A 13,877-nucleotide genomic window follows, 5' to 3' on the forward strand; every position below is an offset into this window, starting at 1 on the left:
GAAGAAAGGAAACGTCGACCCCATCAAGATATGTTATTGTTCAGCATCAATAGCCGGGATAGGCCATGTCTGTCTGTCCGTCTGTCTGTCTTGTTAAGCGCCCATCCCAACTAGGGCAACCAAATAGGTTTCAGGTTTCCATTGCTCAAAAATGTATATACTGACTGAGTACGGGTATAAGTAAAGTCGCGTCCCCAGAAGCGTCTCGCACGTTCCTTCTCGTTTTGGTCTGAGATCTATGCTTTGACAGCCACAGACAGACGTACAAGCGAAAAGTGCCAAAGAGAATGCCTGAGAATCCGAAAAACAAAATACATGTCGTGTGCATAGGCGGGGCCTCTCCCTTTCCCCAACCAGCTGTTTCAGCCCACTCTGCTTGTGAAAGAGACAGCACTCTATTGTTGGTTTTTAGATCTGAATATTTTTTTTTGGTAAATCTCGTATCTCGTATCCAAGTTCCTGGTTCCAGTGGTGCCATCAAACAAACAGAAACAGTTACAGAAACAGAAAAAAAACGGTATACTTATATTAATTCTTAGGGACACACACATACATATATGTACACAGATGCATACAGGCTAAGTATATAATATATATATATATATATATATCTCATATATATCTAAAATTGCAATAACGTTTACATTTTAAAACACTGCATAATGGAAATGATGCACGCTACGACAGGGGTGCAACGTAGTGGTGTCTGGGTATACGACATCCGGATGTCCAGCCATCCGTCCGAACGTTGCAAAAAGCAAAATAGTTCCCTATAGTGTGTGTTTTCGGTGCAATGTGTGGTATGCTTATGGGGAATGAATGGGCATGAAGAGCGTGCCTTCTGTGCTCCGCCCCCCTACAATTGGTCTCTGTTTTGGTTGCTTTTTTTTTTTTTGTTTGGATCCTTAATCTGTGGTGTGTGCGAGTCGTGCGTGTGTGTGTGTGTGTGTGTGTGTGTGTCTGTGCTGCTTGACTAGACGCTGCGGAACGCTGAGGCAAAGAGCTATCATGTTAAGGCGCTGCTGCTGCTTGACTTATTCCAATCCCAGCACCCAATTGATGCCTAAAACTATAAAGAAGATGAGCGGCTGCCAGGCCACCAGCCAGCGGATCCAGTCCAGCAAACGGCCATACAATACATGCGGTTTCTCCCATCTGTACAAAACGAGAATATATTTCAGTTAGATAGATTCAGTTCGATGTGAGCAAGGATCGAAAGGATAAAGACTTTTTTTTGGCTTACGGATTGCGGAACATTTTCTGTAGATCAACTTTTTCCTTGCAGTAGGGACACGTCTGCTTCTTGCCGACAATACACCACCCCCGTATGCAGAACTCGTGGAATACATGATTGCAGGACAATTTGTATGTGTTCTCAATGACGCCCTCCTCCTTTTCGGAAACCAGCAACTGATTGCCGCACACGGCGCACACATTCTGCTCCAAGTGTCGCGTGGGTATACCCTGCGGGGCATAGTACTGTGGAGTACACAATCGAATTGAATTACACATGTGCAAAAGCTGAACAAACACACGCAACCAGAGATAGAGAGAGAGAGAGAGAGACAGGGGGAGAGAGTGAAGACTTACGCCAATGGCTGCTGCCATTTTGTCCGAGCATATTTCGGATATGTCGCGACCAAGCACACCAATATAGAGGCCATAGAAACAGAACATAAGGCCCACATCCATCCAGACATTGGGCAGCTGTGAGAACAGATAGTTCATGCCCATGAAGGCGGCCATGATCACGAGGTAGCCAACCAAGCCGAGGCCATAGCTTAGCTTGTAGATGAAGTAGAACCATTTGTAGACGAGTCTGCAACCGATTGGCATGGATATTGAATATATTAGGGGGCACTTGATTATGACCGGGAAGAGAATGACTCACCTGGGCGTTGTGCCTTGGATGGGCTTGCTTATCGCACGGCGCATAACCAGCGCCGTAATGATTGTGAATATCACCCAGATTACAATGAAACGTATCCAGCCAAAGAAGCATGAGATCGTAAAGGGTATAATCCACATGGCCAGCAGGGTGATGAGTGAATAGGAGCTATAGTGGCGCTTCTTCCACTCCACCAGTATGACCTGGGCAATCACCACGGTTACAAAGAGTATGATCACCATTTCCGAGTGCATTGCATCGTGGCCCCTGTGCTTTTCCACCATCAGCTGATGTTCGGCCCTGTAAAATCGAGCAATGGTTGGCGGCTACAGTTGGAGGACTTCTGCTTGAACTTCACAGAGACGGGGTAGGGTGGGCCTTTCACTTACCGCATGCGCTCCTCCGGCGTCATGTCGTCCAGGGACTGAAGGTATAAACATGAACATCATCATTAGGCTGCGATGGTGCTACATACATAGTCTGAAAGACCGAAAAGACCTCACCTTATTAAGGTCCACCGGGGCATGCAGATCCATGTGCTGTTGGTACATGTCGTTGTTGGTTCTGCTGTATCCTACCGCTCCAGGTCCTGACAATCTAAAGCGTCGCCTGCGTTTCAACACTATCTTGGCGATGTTTTTTTAATTCAATTTTCGGATATCTTGAAAGGAAAACAAATAATTTGATATTGTGTGTTTGTGTGCGTGTCCACCAGTCACGGCGTTGCCATTTCGTATGACGACGGGAAAAAAAATTGGCACATAAAATTCCTTGAATTGCAACAAAATAACAGAAACTTACTCAGACTTAATGGAAATGCTCTATTCTATGCTAATTACAGAGATTAATTTGATATATATTTTCTTTTTATGGGTTTTCTAATATATGCGGCGCTGCCACCTAGCAGAATCACTGCCGTTAGCCAGCACTGCCAGCGTTATTTGTTTATTTTTTGGAAATAGATTATTATTTTCGTAGCGGCGCATTAACGAAAGGAAGCCATGCAAGTAGAGCACTGGGGCGCCTTGCCCGAGGACGAGGAGGACCCCGAGGATCTATCCGACAAACTAGTGCCCATATATGCCAAGAAGCTCATGCTGGAGGAGATACGCCAGCGCGGTGAACTCGAACCGGAGGAGACTGAGTAATAAACGAATTCCATCAAAAGGAAATGAAAACCTTTTAATAATGGCTTGATTATCGTTTTGCAGGCATATTGTGGAGCTAAAGAGTTCCCTCGTCACGCAGACCATCGAGGTGATGAAGCAAACGGAGGTGCTGCAGTCCCTCATCGACACATACTCCAACAAAAACGTATGTACATATCTATCTGGGTCTATCCAGGATCCGCTCTGCCAGATTGAAGCATTTAAGATTGATTTCTTGGTTGCAGGGATCTTCCAATTACCTGCTCAATCCATGTCAAATGATACCTGAGGTGGACTTTCCGCCAGAAAACGCTGCCGACCTGGTCGGGGAGCAAAAGTTTCAGAAGCCCATCTGGTTCATACCCACCGTGGACACATCGTACTCGCGTGGCGATCCCCAGCACTATCCGGAGATCTCGATCAACACTTGTCGGCAGGCGTTGCGCAAGGTCATGTGTGGCATGCTGCGGCTTGCAGGCTTCACCGACTGCTCGGAGTCGGCCATACAGCTGCTGACCGATGCCAGCGAGGAGTTCCTGCGCAGCTTTATCTGTGAGTATCGCGCCTGCTACGATGTCGATCCGAAGACACGGAAATCGACGTCGCTGCAGCTGCTGCCGCTCGAGCGGGCGCACACAGCGCTGACGGGGACATCGCTCACGCAGGTGCACAACTACTACAAGCACAAGGTGATCACGCGGAATCGCGTCGAGATCGGGGAGTTCAACAGTGTCCTGCAGGACTACGACCAGCTAATGAAGGAGAGCCAGAGCAGCATGCAGCGCCAGCAGGAGTTCAATAGCAACGACTTCCTCAACATACTCGACAACAGCACCACGGGCAGCAATCAGAGCATGGGCAACATTGTTGGCGACATGATGCAGGATCTCGGGGGCTCAAGCAGCGGCGGCCTCTCCACCATGACCATTGGCAATGTCTCCCAGCAGCAGATGCTGTACGGCCTCCTCGACTGCCAAGTCTCTACCTCATCCTCCACTGTGCCCAGCTCCAGCAGCCTGGGCACAGGGAATGCCAGCAATGGCAACGGCAGCACTGGCAATGGCAGCAGCAGCAGTGCCGGCTTCCAAACGAACTTCGATTCGTAGTTAACAATCAAAGAAAACAATCAGAATACAAACTTTTCTCACTTATCTACTACTATTAAGCATCGAATCGCTTTTATTTCTTCTTCTTTTTCCGGCATATCTTTGACTCGTTCCACTTGTTCTGGAGCCTGCGCTCCGTGAATTCGTTGACTGGATGGAGGGCCTGCAGCTTGTGGCACTGCGTATCGGTGGCCTTGTACTCGAAGAGCTTACCCTGGCGTGGCTTGCTCTTGGCCCATTCCAGGGTGTCTTTGCCCTCCATAATCGACTCGCCACTAATGGCCACTGCAGCCAGGGCCACAGTCTTTGCGGCTGTCGAGGATTTGTCCTCGCTCATGGTGCGTCTCTTGATGGTGGGCTTCTTCTTCGGTCCCGGCGGTTCTGTATCCACATTTACGGCGCTCAAGTAGCAGTCGGCATTGGACACGAGCCTCACCTGGTCGTGGCAGGACTCCTCTTCCTCTTTTTGTAGTTTATCAGCGGATTTCTGTTCACAGAACTCGATTTGATCTTGGATAATAGAGCTAAGTTTTCCCCATATGTGGGTTTGCATTTCTTCGGTGATATGTAGATCGCTGGCTGTGCCAGCACCAGCTCCCTGCTCGTCCAAGTGGCGTTCGCTTTTGGGCGGAGGCGGCCCCTGGATTGCGGTTGCCTGCGCCGGCTTTGGGTCTGTTGCGGTTGCTCCCCGCTGGAACATGGCATTTGTGAGCAGTGTGTGATCGGCGGCTTCCATGAATTGACGCATTTGTGCGTCATCGTCGTCGGAGTCGCTATCAGCGTCATTAGTTGCCGCTTTGGTTTGCTGTTTAACGAGCATTTTGTAAAAAAGTCTAATTATTGTCCGTTTGTTGACATTTCCCGCTTGATTACAGTTATAACTAGCACATGTGCGCAGACTGCTGGTATTTTGCAGCACTGGTCAGTAATGGGAAGAACATTTAACAAGCAAAACACGATGATAAAGATAAGATCAGATCAGCTTCAAGCAATTGGGAAAAATTAGCTAAAAGAGTGGTGCGGAGCGCTAGTTGTGAACATTTCATTTGGTTGGAAACCAATCAAACGTTGTTCAATACCGCCCAATAGCCCGCTCAAAAGTGAATAATTTGAAATGCCATCCTTAGAATACTATTTTATTATGCATACAGTGCACGCACACTGGGCGACTGGGTTCGGTGCTGGCTACTGTCAATCGATCATGAAACGGAGCTGCACAGGCCACAATTGCTGACGGGACACATCTTCATCTCGACATCCTCGCCGACCCGCACAACGGCCGCCATACCGTTCTCCGAGTGCGGCGAAATGTGACAGTGGAACATCCAATAGCCTGGACTGTCGCTGTAGAAGCGTATAATCGTATAGCCAAAGGCTGGCACCTGCACCGAATCCTTCAGCGGTGCACTGCGTCCCCGGCGTGGCAATGGCGTGCGTCGATCGATCTCCTGGATCTGGCCAATCTTCGACTCGCCCAGCACGCCCATGCCCACCACCCGGAACGTGTAGCCGTGCAGGTGGACGGGATGTGGCGTGTTCGACTTGCTGGATATGACAAACTCCACATTCTTGTTGGCCGGCACATGGATGACATTCGAGCACTGGCAGTGGCGCTGCTTGCAGTTGAAGCCCATGTCCGTCTGCTGGGAGCTGTTGCAGAAGTACTGTCCGATGCCCAGGTTGCGGGTCTGCAGCAGCGACATCTTCGGCATGCTGAAGCTGATGTCGTCCATTTGGAAGCGGAATCCCTCGCCGTTTATCTGGAAGGCGTTCATGCTGGTGTAGAATGTCGCTGCCGGCTGCATCACCGGCTCCGCACGCTGTGCGTTGAGGGTGGCCAGCGATATGCTCTGGGCACTGTTGCCGCCTGTGTCGTCGCCCAGCTCGTTCAGCATAATGCCGGGGGCATCGTACGCATAGCTCAGGGTGTGCGTGTCCAAGGCCTTGGGATCGGCGTCTTGATAATGGAGCAACGCCTCCTGATGCAGCTGGTTTTTGGCACAGAAGCTGTAGCCCTTGACGCGGATCCAGTAGTTGGCCACCTCCTGATTGGCGTGCAGCACAAAATCGAATCTCTCCGCGCCATGGAACATGATCTTCTGCACCTCAACGGGCTCAATGTCATTCCCATCGCTGGCAATCACCACCAGATCATGGCTGTCGATGCTCAGGCTGATCGGACAGTTGGACACCCCATTGAAGATGACACGAAAGCGATAGCGTCCGCCCCGTATCACCGGAAAGTGGGCATACAGCGTGGGCTTCACCTTGCTGCCCTTTTTCATGTTGCGGCCCCGGCCATTGATCAGAATATTCTCGGCCACACTCTCCACAAAGTTGTGCACCCAGTCCTGGATCATGATCACGTGCTCCGTCTGATCAAAGTCGTACAGATGGGCATGGGGATTTAGCTTCGCTGGATGGCGCACAATCAGTGGCCCTGCCAGCCCGAAGGCGCGCTGATGCTCGGTGTGGCTGTGCCACCAATTGGTGCCGCCATGATCCACCTGAAAGCGGTAGCGGAATGCTTGGCCCGCCTCAATCGGATACTGGGTGACGTGCGGCACACCGTCCATGAATGGGGTGAGCCGCTGGTGCATGCCATGCCAGTGTATGGTGGTCGTCTCGTGCATGCTGTTGATCACATCCGCCACTATGGTGTCCCCGTAGCAGACCTCGATGGACTGGCCGGGCAGGCGGCCGTTCACCACCATCACCCTGGACTCCAGACCGTCGGCGTACTTGCAGTCATCGTTGGCGGCCACCTTGAAGCTGTCAATGTACTCCCTGCCATTGGCCAATTTGAAACGATATTTGGTCTGTGGATAAACCGGCGATTGATTGAATACAATTAATTTCCGAAGGGGCATGTGAATCCTACCTGAAGCAGTCGCTTGCAGGTCGCCGACATGGTGTCGTCGTAGTGGACCACCAGATAGTAGTAGCATGTCATTGGCTGCTGATCCACGCACTCCCGCTTGCAGGGATGCAGCATGTCCTTGCCGGCGGACCGCCACTGCGAGGATTCGCTGCCGGTTGCCAGCTGTGGATACATCTGCATGATGCGCTCATAATTGCTGACGATGCGCTTGCCGCTGGCATCTGTAATGTAAGGATCGAGGAGCATCAAGTTAGCACTTCACACATTTCACTTGAGATGCAATCCATCCATCCATCACCTTGTATGCCATAGATTTGCACAAATATAACACAACAAATTGCAACGAATTTTTGCACCAAATTGAATCTCATTCTCGCAACGAATGTAACCGAAAGAAGGGCCAATCAATGTATGGAATAGTTTGGGAATGGGAATGCGAATGCGAATGCGAATGCCGCTTAATGGATGTAAACGCTCATTTGTGGCTGTGGCAGAATGCCGAACGTAACTGTTAATGAGTTTCCGCCATCGGTTACCTTTTGTAAGGCGCGAAGAACACAACTGCTTCTTACCCCCGGTAATTATTCCAGAGTCAGACAGCAGACAGAAGCGACAGCCAGACAAAGATTGCGCGGAATCGGAATCTGGTGTCCGCTTGTCGAACAAGTCGTAACAGTTAATTGAAGATTGTTCGCAACTGGTAGGAGGTAGATTCGCGCAGAGATATAAGACATACTTCTGAGGTGCGCGCCTTCTGCTGACGCTCAAAGAAAAGAAAGATGAAAGATCTCGAATTTGCTGGTGCTGCTGATTCCTGGATAGCGCGGAAATACCCAGTGTATCTTGGCCTACATTCTGATGTTCGCAAAACTCTATCTGACCTTGCCGGGGAAATCAATCAGCAGCAATCAAAAATTCATTAGCTCTGACTCGTTTTACATTTCAAATTTGTAATTTGAATACCGCCAGTGTTGGCCAACGGCGCCTGATGAGCTGCCGACAGTGGCGTTCAACTGACAAACTGCATTCGAACTTCGAAGACCTTTGTTTTTTTCAAAGAGAGACGAGACCAAGTACGAGTAGCATCCGCTATCAGGCACAGCACACTTTGCTACCCCTCTGCCGCTTGCATGTACATAAGTAGTATAGTACGAGGTACACACATTTATCTTCTGATAGGAGACGCTGAAAAACAACCAACGGGAATATTGCCAGCGTAGATTACACATTTTAATTTCTTCTCTTGACGCTGTGCTAATCAAAATGGAATGCCCACCAGCCGAGCCTCAAGAGTAGTCTCACCCCCCACCGCCTGTTTGGAATTTATTGGTACTGTATTTTGAATTTTGTTTTCGATTTCGTTTACTTTTATCGCAAAAGCAACACTGCCTGTGTGTGTGTGCGTGTGTGATCGCGGGGGCCACAACAAGGCGAAGGAGAGTCAACGACGTTGATTATGCAGAAAACAAGCAGCTAAAGAGTGCAACAAAACATACTCGCATAGCGGTAAATACTTATATGTACATGCAGTACATACCGTACATACGTATGTAGGAGTAACGTACATACCGCCGCACTGTGAAACAAGTTTCAACGCCGCAACGCAAAATAGCTTTCAACAGGCGCTGGCGGTGCGCCATGAAGTTCATTAGCCATTTCGTACGGGAGTCGAGCAGACGCATTCCTCCAATCATCCACAGAATCCAGAATCCGGTCCACACAATCCACACACAGGTAAGGTTTCAGCCACAGGTGGAATGGCAACCCTATGACACCGATAACGGCTCTAAGTGTTAATGTTGTTGTTCTCTTTTATGATTGGGAAATTTCACAACATTTTTTTGGATTGACTTCTTCCACACAGAGCAACGCCGTCGCCGCCGCCGCCACCAGCACCATGGACACGTCAGTACATTCAGCGGGTATATCAGAGATCCACCATGTACCAATGAGTGTGATCCAGCGTCCCATACCCTCCATATTGGATGAGCAGAAAGTGGTCTCGCTAATGGACACTATCAAGGTGCGTGGCAGCACTGATCCCCACACTAAACAGGCCTACACATCTCTCTTTCTCTTCTCCCTCAGGGCGAGACCAGCGAGGAGGAGGTGCCACCAATCGACTTGCTGTGGATAACGGGTAGTGAAGGCGGCAACTATTACTTCAGCTTTGGCGGCTGCCACCGGTACGAGGCGTACAAGCGCCTGCAGCGCGAAACCATAAAAGCCAAACTGGTGCGCTCCACACTGGGCGATCTCTACCACTACATGGGCTCCAGTGCGCCAGTATATTTGGCCTGATTCGGCTTGTGGCTTCCACACACATATTCCCTTCATCCCTGTGCAATGTTTTCCAATGTTTTCGATTGTAAATGCATTTTTCTGTTTTTGTTATTATCTATGCATGTTATTTTTTGATAAGCAGCGTGTTTTAATTATCCGAGGAAAGCATCTGCCGACAGCTATCTTCGGCACTCCGCCAAGGTTGGAGTACGTTCCCCTGTTGTGTCTCTTCCCACCGAAGGGGATCGTTCTACGCTGTTCTTATTTCTGTTTTCTGTGTGTTTTTTGTGACGCTATATTGTTTATTGTGCTTTGGTTGGCATCTTTATTTGTACTACTACACTCTTACTTAATTTGACTTACTGAATGATAATGGTATGGTCCTTAACATATTCGAAATGCCATGCAGTGGTGCGGCAGGAGATAATCACCAGAGGAAGGGCGACCGCTCTCGTAGTAGGCGGAGACCATGGCGATTCCAGTCCACCTGCGTTATCCACAGCTCCCTGGCACTCTCCAGCACTGACATGATGGCAGCACCCTTCCAGGCCACCATTCCCGCATCCATGCCCTTGGTGAACACATTCACCTCGATGCCGGGCTGCACCTGCTGGCTGACGCAGCTCTGCAGCCAGGCGGCCAGGCCGGGTATCTTTACGCTGCTGCCCACGAGCAGAATGGAGCCGTACATCTTGCGCTTCGTCTCGTTGGTGGCGCAACGTCCAATGGCCTCGAGGACGGCCTGATCCAGTGGCATCACCTGCCCCTGACCGTACTGATACACTCCATTCGCAGCGTCAGCGAAATGCTTTTGGGTATGCCCGATGCTGTGGCTGTTGGTGCTGCTACTGTGGCCGGCGATGCCGTTCGACGACGGCTCATCCTGATCGACCACATTCAACTCCTCGTCATCGGCTGTGATGGGCGGCAGGGGGCGTGACTGGGTAAGATGCGGTACAACGATGGAATCAGCGGCACGTGCGCCATTCTTTCGGCCCGTCTCCCGCAGATACTCGGCATCGAAGCAATCCTCACAGTCGTACTGTTCCTGGGGCGGCTGCTGTGTGAAAGCCTTTCTCGCCTTGCCCGTGATATTCAGCAGCTCGGTGTGGAAGAAGGCCAGGGGGGCCATTATGGCCTCGTCGCCCACCTGCAGGGTGTAGCGCAGCCACTGGCCATTCTGTTTCCTCAGATGGAACTGCTTCTCCTGGGCCCCACACACTTTGGCATTGAGATGACAGAAACGCTCCTTCAGCTTGTCCATCAGGCGGGCATCCACATAGCTGTCCTGGACACTGCACTCGCGATAGGGGAAGCCGCACTTGCGCAAAAGCATGAGCAGCACCTGGTTAATGTCACCGCCGCCATACTGCAGCCGTACACGGGAATTCAGCTGGGAAATGCCATCCTCGATGCAGGCAATCGATGTCTTTTGGGCGCCAATATCCACCACACAGCCGAAGCCAATGCCCGCCCCATAGGTGGAGGCGACACTGTCCTGCACCAGGAAGCAACGCTGGAATCCGAGACGCTGCAGCAGCAGGCTCATAAACTCACGCAAATGCCGCCGCACATAGACATCGTTGACCACCAGAACGGCCGAGTGGGTGCGAAGATCGCGCAAATTAATCTTCAGTCGTGCCTCCAGAGCATACGACCAAATCCGCTCAATGTGCTGCAACGTACACTATAAGAAAGGCAAATCGTTGACTCCTGAATGTGCTGGCCAAAGGCTTACTCTGGGCTTACCTGCAGGGAGCCACCTTTCTGCTTGTGGACATTGAGTTCTCCCCGCTGGATGGGAAAGTGGATGTCGTAGTCGCGGGCATCGAAGGTGCTTAGCCTCAGGATCTGTTCATCGAACAGCACCGGTGCGCCACGGTCCAGCCACTGCCTGTTCCGCTCTTCGCTTAGATTGCCAGGCGGCGGTATCTTCTCGGCAACACTCTTGCGATTGAAGTGGGCCAGCTGCTGGGGAGGCGTGGCCACGCGCAGCCGCTGCTTGTCGTCGATCACACAGTTCTGAAGTATGCGCGACGCGATGAGCCGCTGCTCCTCGAACTCCACCTGCAGTTGTGCGGGATTTATGTTGTCCAGCGACGGCAGCATCGGGTCGTGATAGGGCCAGTCACCCTCCTGGTGCTTCCGCTTGTAGGCGACCGCATGGAGCAGAGTCAGCGGATTCAGGTCACAAGCTCGGCCAATTCGCAAGTGCTGCGACCCCGGATGTATCACAATTATTTTGGGTGCATCCAGTGGCTGGACCTGTTGCGACGCTTGCAAGCGGCCGCTGCTGGTGCTGCTGGCACGCGACCGTCTGCAAATGAGTTTGTTCATTACCTGATTAACTAAAGGTGCCAAGGCAATCGTGTACTTACTGCATAATTGGTACTTATTTGGTTGGGAGAGGGTAGGTGACGGCTGCCGCAGCCTGAAGAAGAAATTTCTTACGGTTTTCGGCATCGCGATGGCTGCGATAGCGATGGCATGTACTCGATACACACGAGTAGTATCAGCGTGCGTTCCGTGCGCTCCTCTGTGCAATCGATAGCTGCCGGCGAAACTGTCAACATATCGGAGACAGTCAACTTTCAGCGGCATTTCAATTCCTTTTCTTTTATTTTCTCTTTTTTTCGACCAGCTGTATTGGAATGGGTGATCTTTTATTGAATTTAGGCTTCAAATACACCCAAATAGCGGAATTCGTAAGAGCACTACACGCACGTAATGTTCCCATGGACGCGGAGGAACAAGATGAATATGAAAATCAACTGCGTGACATTGTGGGCTTCGCTGTTAACGATTTTATTTTTTCTTATAATCATATCATCATCAAACTATCGAACAATAAGCGAATCATTATCGATGGATTGGTATCGATACTATCGATATATACAATTTCACACAAAAAGGAAAAGAAAAGAACGTGGTGACTGCCGTTTGTATCAAATTTATTCCAGACACATACAAAGAGATCCAGACGTTTCTGTTGTGAAATTAGAAGTAAACGATTTAGAGACAGCTCCATCTGATTCCCGTGCCTGTGTGCATTGCATCCGAAAATGTCGCAGTTCACATGCCTTAATTGCGATGCGCGTTTCGCCACCGCTGAGGTGCAGCGCGAGCACTACAAAACAGATTGGCACCGCTACAACCTGAAGCGGCGCGTGGCCCAATTGCCTCCGGTGACGGCGGAGGAGTTCCAGCAACGCGTGCTGAGTGCACGCAGTGCCACCGAGATGGCCCTGGAGGAGCAGAAAATGAGCACTTACTGCAACGCCTGCCGCAAGCAGTTTGGCAGCCAGAAGGCCCACGACAACCACCTGAACAGCAAGAAGCACAAGGAGTGCCTGGTGAGGTTCGAGCAGCAACAGATGTCGGCCAGTGCCGGCAGCAGCAGCACAGTTTCGGCCTCTGTCTGCACCAGGAGCGTGGTGGAGCCGCGCCCCCATCCTGCTCTGGCCGCCGCCGCTGCGGGCAAGGGCCGTCTGGCGTTCGCCGAGCGCGCCAAGCAAGTTGATGGCGAGGATGACGAAGAAGTCGACGAGGATGACTTTGAGGATATCGATGAGGAGGAGGTAGGGCTTTCTCTTGAGGCGGCTAGCGACCATAACATTCATGCATGTCTCTCTCTCTCTTCTACAGGTGGACTCTGATGAGTGGGACAAGATCCCCGAGAATCCGTTGACAGAGCGCGATTGTCTCTTCTGCAAACAGAGCAGCGAGGATATAGTGGAGAACTTGAAACACATGTCCGTGGCCCATTCCTTCTTCATACCCGACACTGAATTCTGCACCGATCTGGAGGGTCTGCTCTACTATTTGGGCGAGAAGGTGGCCAATTATTTTGTCTGCTTGTGGTGCAACGATCGCGGTAAGACCTTCTACTCTTTGGACTCTGTTCGAAAGCATATGGTCGACAAGGGCCACTGCCAGATGCTGCACGAGGGCGTGGCTCTGGCCGAATACGCAGATTACTATGATTACAGCGAGAGTTATCCAGATAACGTGAGTACATTCTGCGTTTTCCTGCTTCCAGTGTTCAATGTTCTCTGCCCTTGCCCCAAAAATACAGAAAGACGGCATGGACATTGACGAGGAGGTGGTGCCCGATCTGCTCGATGGTGATGAGTACCAGCTGGTGCTGCCTTCGGGCGCTGTCATTGGCCATCGATCCCTGTTGCGCTACTATAAGCAGCGCCTCCATCCAGAGCGTGGCATTGTCCTAAAGAAGTCCGACCGCAAGCTGCACCATGTGCTCAGCGAGTACCGGGCCCTCGGCTGGACCCAGACACAGCAGAAGGCAGCGGCCAGCAAGGCGCGCGACATTCATCTCATGAAGCGTGTCCAGTCCAAGTGGCAGATGAAGCTCGGCACAAAGGCCAACAAGCTGCAGAAGCACTATCGTGCCCAGATCCTCATCTAAGCCAGCGACTGGAGTCAGTGCCCCACAAAGTCTTATTCCCTTTGCAAAAGAAATATCGATGATCGTTGGGTGTTTTTTTTTTTTTGCTTAAATTAAGCATACGTTTTTCTTTTGTATATTACTAGCGATTTCTCTTCAAAATAAA

The 13,877-nt window shown here is 50.8% G+C and overlaps 7 protein-coding genes across 7 annotated transcripts; 3 read left to right on the forward strand and 4 right to left on the reverse strand.

Annotated features, from left to right (window-relative positions):
* Positions 1-542: 542 nt before the first annotated feature.
* LOC111066253 (RING finger protein 121) lies at positions 543-2,598 on the reverse strand. Its single transcript, XM_022354708.2, has 6 exons — positions 2,392-2,598; positions 2,278-2,312; positions 1,892-2,188; positions 1,591-1,819; positions 1,244-1,479; positions 543-1,155 (listed from the first exon to the last, which is right to left on the reverse strand). The coding sequence occupies exons 1-6, from the start codon at positions 2,437-2,439 to the stop codon at positions 1,035-1,037; spliced, it is 966 nt and encodes a 321-aa protein (XP_022210400.1). The 5' UTR covers positions 2,440-2,598; the 3' UTR covers positions 543-1,034.
* Positions 2,599-2,817: 219 nt separating this feature from the next.
* LOC111066277 lies at positions 2,818-4,197 on the forward strand. Its single transcript, XM_022354756.2, has 3 exons — positions 2,818-3,032; positions 3,100-3,202; positions 3,282-4,197. Exons 1-3 carry the CDS (start codon positions 2,890-2,892, stop codon positions 4,140-4,142), a joined length of 1,107 nt encoding a protein of 368 aa, XP_022210448.1. The 5' UTR covers positions 2,818-2,889; the 3' UTR covers positions 4,143-4,197.
* LOC111066279 lies at positions 4,182-5,057 on the reverse strand. The gene has a single exon (XM_022354758.2). The coding sequence runs from the start codon at positions 4,960-4,962 to the stop codon at positions 4,216-4,218; it is 747 nt and encodes a 248-aa protein (XP_022210450.2). The 5' UTR covers positions 4,963-5,057; the 3' UTR covers positions 4,182-4,215.
* Positions 5,058-5,256: 199 nt separating this feature from the next.
* LOC111066274 (laccase-3) lies at positions 5,257-7,460 on the reverse strand. Its single transcript, XM_022354753.2, has 3 exons — positions 7,322-7,460; positions 7,024-7,244; positions 5,257-6,961 (listed from the first exon to the last, which is right to left on the reverse strand). Exons 1-3 carry the CDS (start codon positions 7,392-7,394, stop codon positions 5,342-5,344), a joined length of 1,914 nt encoding a protein of 637 aa, XP_022210445.2. The 5' UTR covers positions 7,395-7,460; the 3' UTR covers positions 5,257-5,341.
* Positions 7,461-8,449: 989 nt separating this feature from the next.
* On the forward strand, positions 8,450-9,420 carry LOC111066280 (putative sulfiredoxin). Its single transcript, XM_022354759.2, has 3 exons — positions 8,450-8,757; positions 8,888-9,046; positions 9,112-9,420. Exons 1-3 carry the CDS (start codon positions 8,662-8,664, stop codon positions 9,322-9,324), a joined length of 468 nt encoding a protein of 155 aa, XP_022210451.2. The 5' UTR covers positions 8,450-8,661; the 3' UTR covers positions 9,325-9,420.
* A 34-nt stretch (positions 9,421-9,454) lies between these two features.
* Positions 9,455-11,794, reverse strand: LOC111066275 (actin-related protein 8). Its single transcript, XM_022354754.2, has 3 exons — positions 11,685-11,794; positions 11,056-11,623; positions 9,455-10,993 (listed from the first exon to the last, which is right to left on the reverse strand). Exons 1-3 carry the CDS (start codon positions 11,687-11,689, stop codon positions 9,734-9,736), a joined length of 1,833 nt encoding a protein of 610 aa, XP_022210446.2. The 5' UTR covers positions 11,690-11,794; the 3' UTR covers positions 9,455-9,733.
* Positions 11,795-12,198: 404 nt separating this feature from the next.
* On the forward strand, positions 12,199-13,876 carry LOC111066276 (zinc finger protein 622). The gene is made up of 3 exons (XM_022354755.2): positions 12,199-12,884; positions 12,952-13,314; positions 13,382-13,876. The coding sequence occupies exons 1-3, from the start codon at positions 12,369-12,371 to the stop codon at positions 13,730-13,732; spliced, it is 1,230 nt and encodes a 409-aa protein (XP_022210447.2). The 5' UTR covers positions 12,199-12,368; the 3' UTR covers positions 13,733-13,876.
* The last annotated feature ends 1 nt before the right edge of the window (position 13,877 follows it).

The sequence above is a fragment of the Drosophila obscura genome, unplaced genomic scaffold (genome assembly GCF_018151105.1).
Source record: "Drosophila obscura isolate BZ-5 IFL unplaced genomic scaffold, ASM1815110v1 contig_97, whole genome shotgun sequence".
Lineage (NCBI taxonomy): Eukaryota > Metazoa > Arthropoda > Insecta > Diptera > Drosophilidae > Drosophila > Drosophila obscura.

Excerpts from the sequence above, each read along its gene's own strand:
- LOC111066253 (XM_022354708.2), bottom strand. The coding sequence starts at position 2,439 with ATGTACCAACAGCACATGGATCTGCATGCCCCGGTGGACCTTAATAAG. Across the intron at positions 1,820-1,891 it reads ATCCAAGGCACAACGCCCAG|ACTCGTCTACAAATGGTTCT; the intron begins GTGAGTCATTCT and ends AATCGGTTGCAG. Across the intron at positions 1,156-1,243 it reads CAGAAAATGTTCCGCAATCC|ATGGGAGAAACCGCATGTAT; the intron begins GTAAGCCAAAAA and ends CGTTTTGTACAG.
- LOC111066277 (XM_022354756.2), top strand. The coding sequence starts at position 2,890 with ATGCAAGTAGAGCACTGGGGCGCCTTGCCCGAGGACGAGGAGGACCCC. Across the intron at positions 3,033-3,099 it reads CTCGAACCGGAGGAGACTGA|GCATATTGTGGAGCTAAAGA; the intron begins GTAATAAACGAA and ends ATCGTTTTGCAG. Across the intron at positions 3,203-3,281 it reads ACACATACTCCAACAAAAAC|GGATCTTCCAATTACCTGCT; the intron begins GTATGTACATAT and ends TCTTGGTTGCAG.
- LOC111066279 (XM_022354758.2), bottom strand. The coding sequence starts at position 4,962 with ATGCTCGTTAAACAGCAAACCAAAGCGGCAACTAATGACGCTGATAGC.
- LOC111066274 (XM_022354753.2), bottom strand. The coding sequence starts at position 7,394 with ATGAGATTCAATTTGGTGCAAAAATTCGTTGCAATTTGTTGTGTTATA. Across the intron at positions 7,245-7,321 it reads GCAAATCTATGGCATACAAG|ATGCCAGCGGCAAGCGCATC; the intron begins GTGATGGATGGA and ends CTTACATTACAG. Across the intron at positions 6,962-7,023 it reads CCTGCAAGCGACTGCTTCAG|ACCAAATATCGTTTCAAATT; the intron begins GTAGGATTCACA and ends GTTTATCCACAG.
- LOC111066280 (XM_022354759.2), top strand. The coding sequence starts at position 8,662 with ATGAAGTTCATTAGCCATTTCGTACGGGAGTCGAGCAGACGCATTCCT. Across the intron at positions 8,758-8,887 it reads TCCACACAATCCACACACAG|AGCAACGCCGTCGCCGCCGC; the intron begins GTAAGGTTTCAG and ends TCTTCCACACAG. Across the intron at positions 9,047-9,111 it reads CGCTAATGGACACTATCAAG|GGCGAGACCAGCGAGGAGGA; the intron begins GTGCGTGGCAGC and ends CTTCTCCCTCAG.
- LOC111066275 (XM_022354754.2), bottom strand. Across the intron at positions 10,994-11,055 it reads AGAAAGGTGGCTCCCTGCAG|TGTACGTTGCAGCACATTGA; the intron begins GTAAGCCCAGAG and ends CCTTTCTTATAG.
- LOC111066276 (XM_022354755.2), top strand. The coding sequence starts at position 12,369 with ATGTCGCAGTTCACATGCCTTAATTGCGATGCGCGTTTCGCCACCGCT. Across the intron at positions 12,885-12,951 it reads AGGATATCGATGAGGAGGAG|GTGGACTCTGATGAGTGGGA; the intron begins GTAGGGCTTTCT and ends TCTCTTCTACAG. Across the intron at positions 13,315-13,381 it reads GCGAGAGTTATCCAGATAAC|AAAGACGGCATGGACATTGA; the intron begins GTGAGTACATTC and ends CCAAAAATACAG.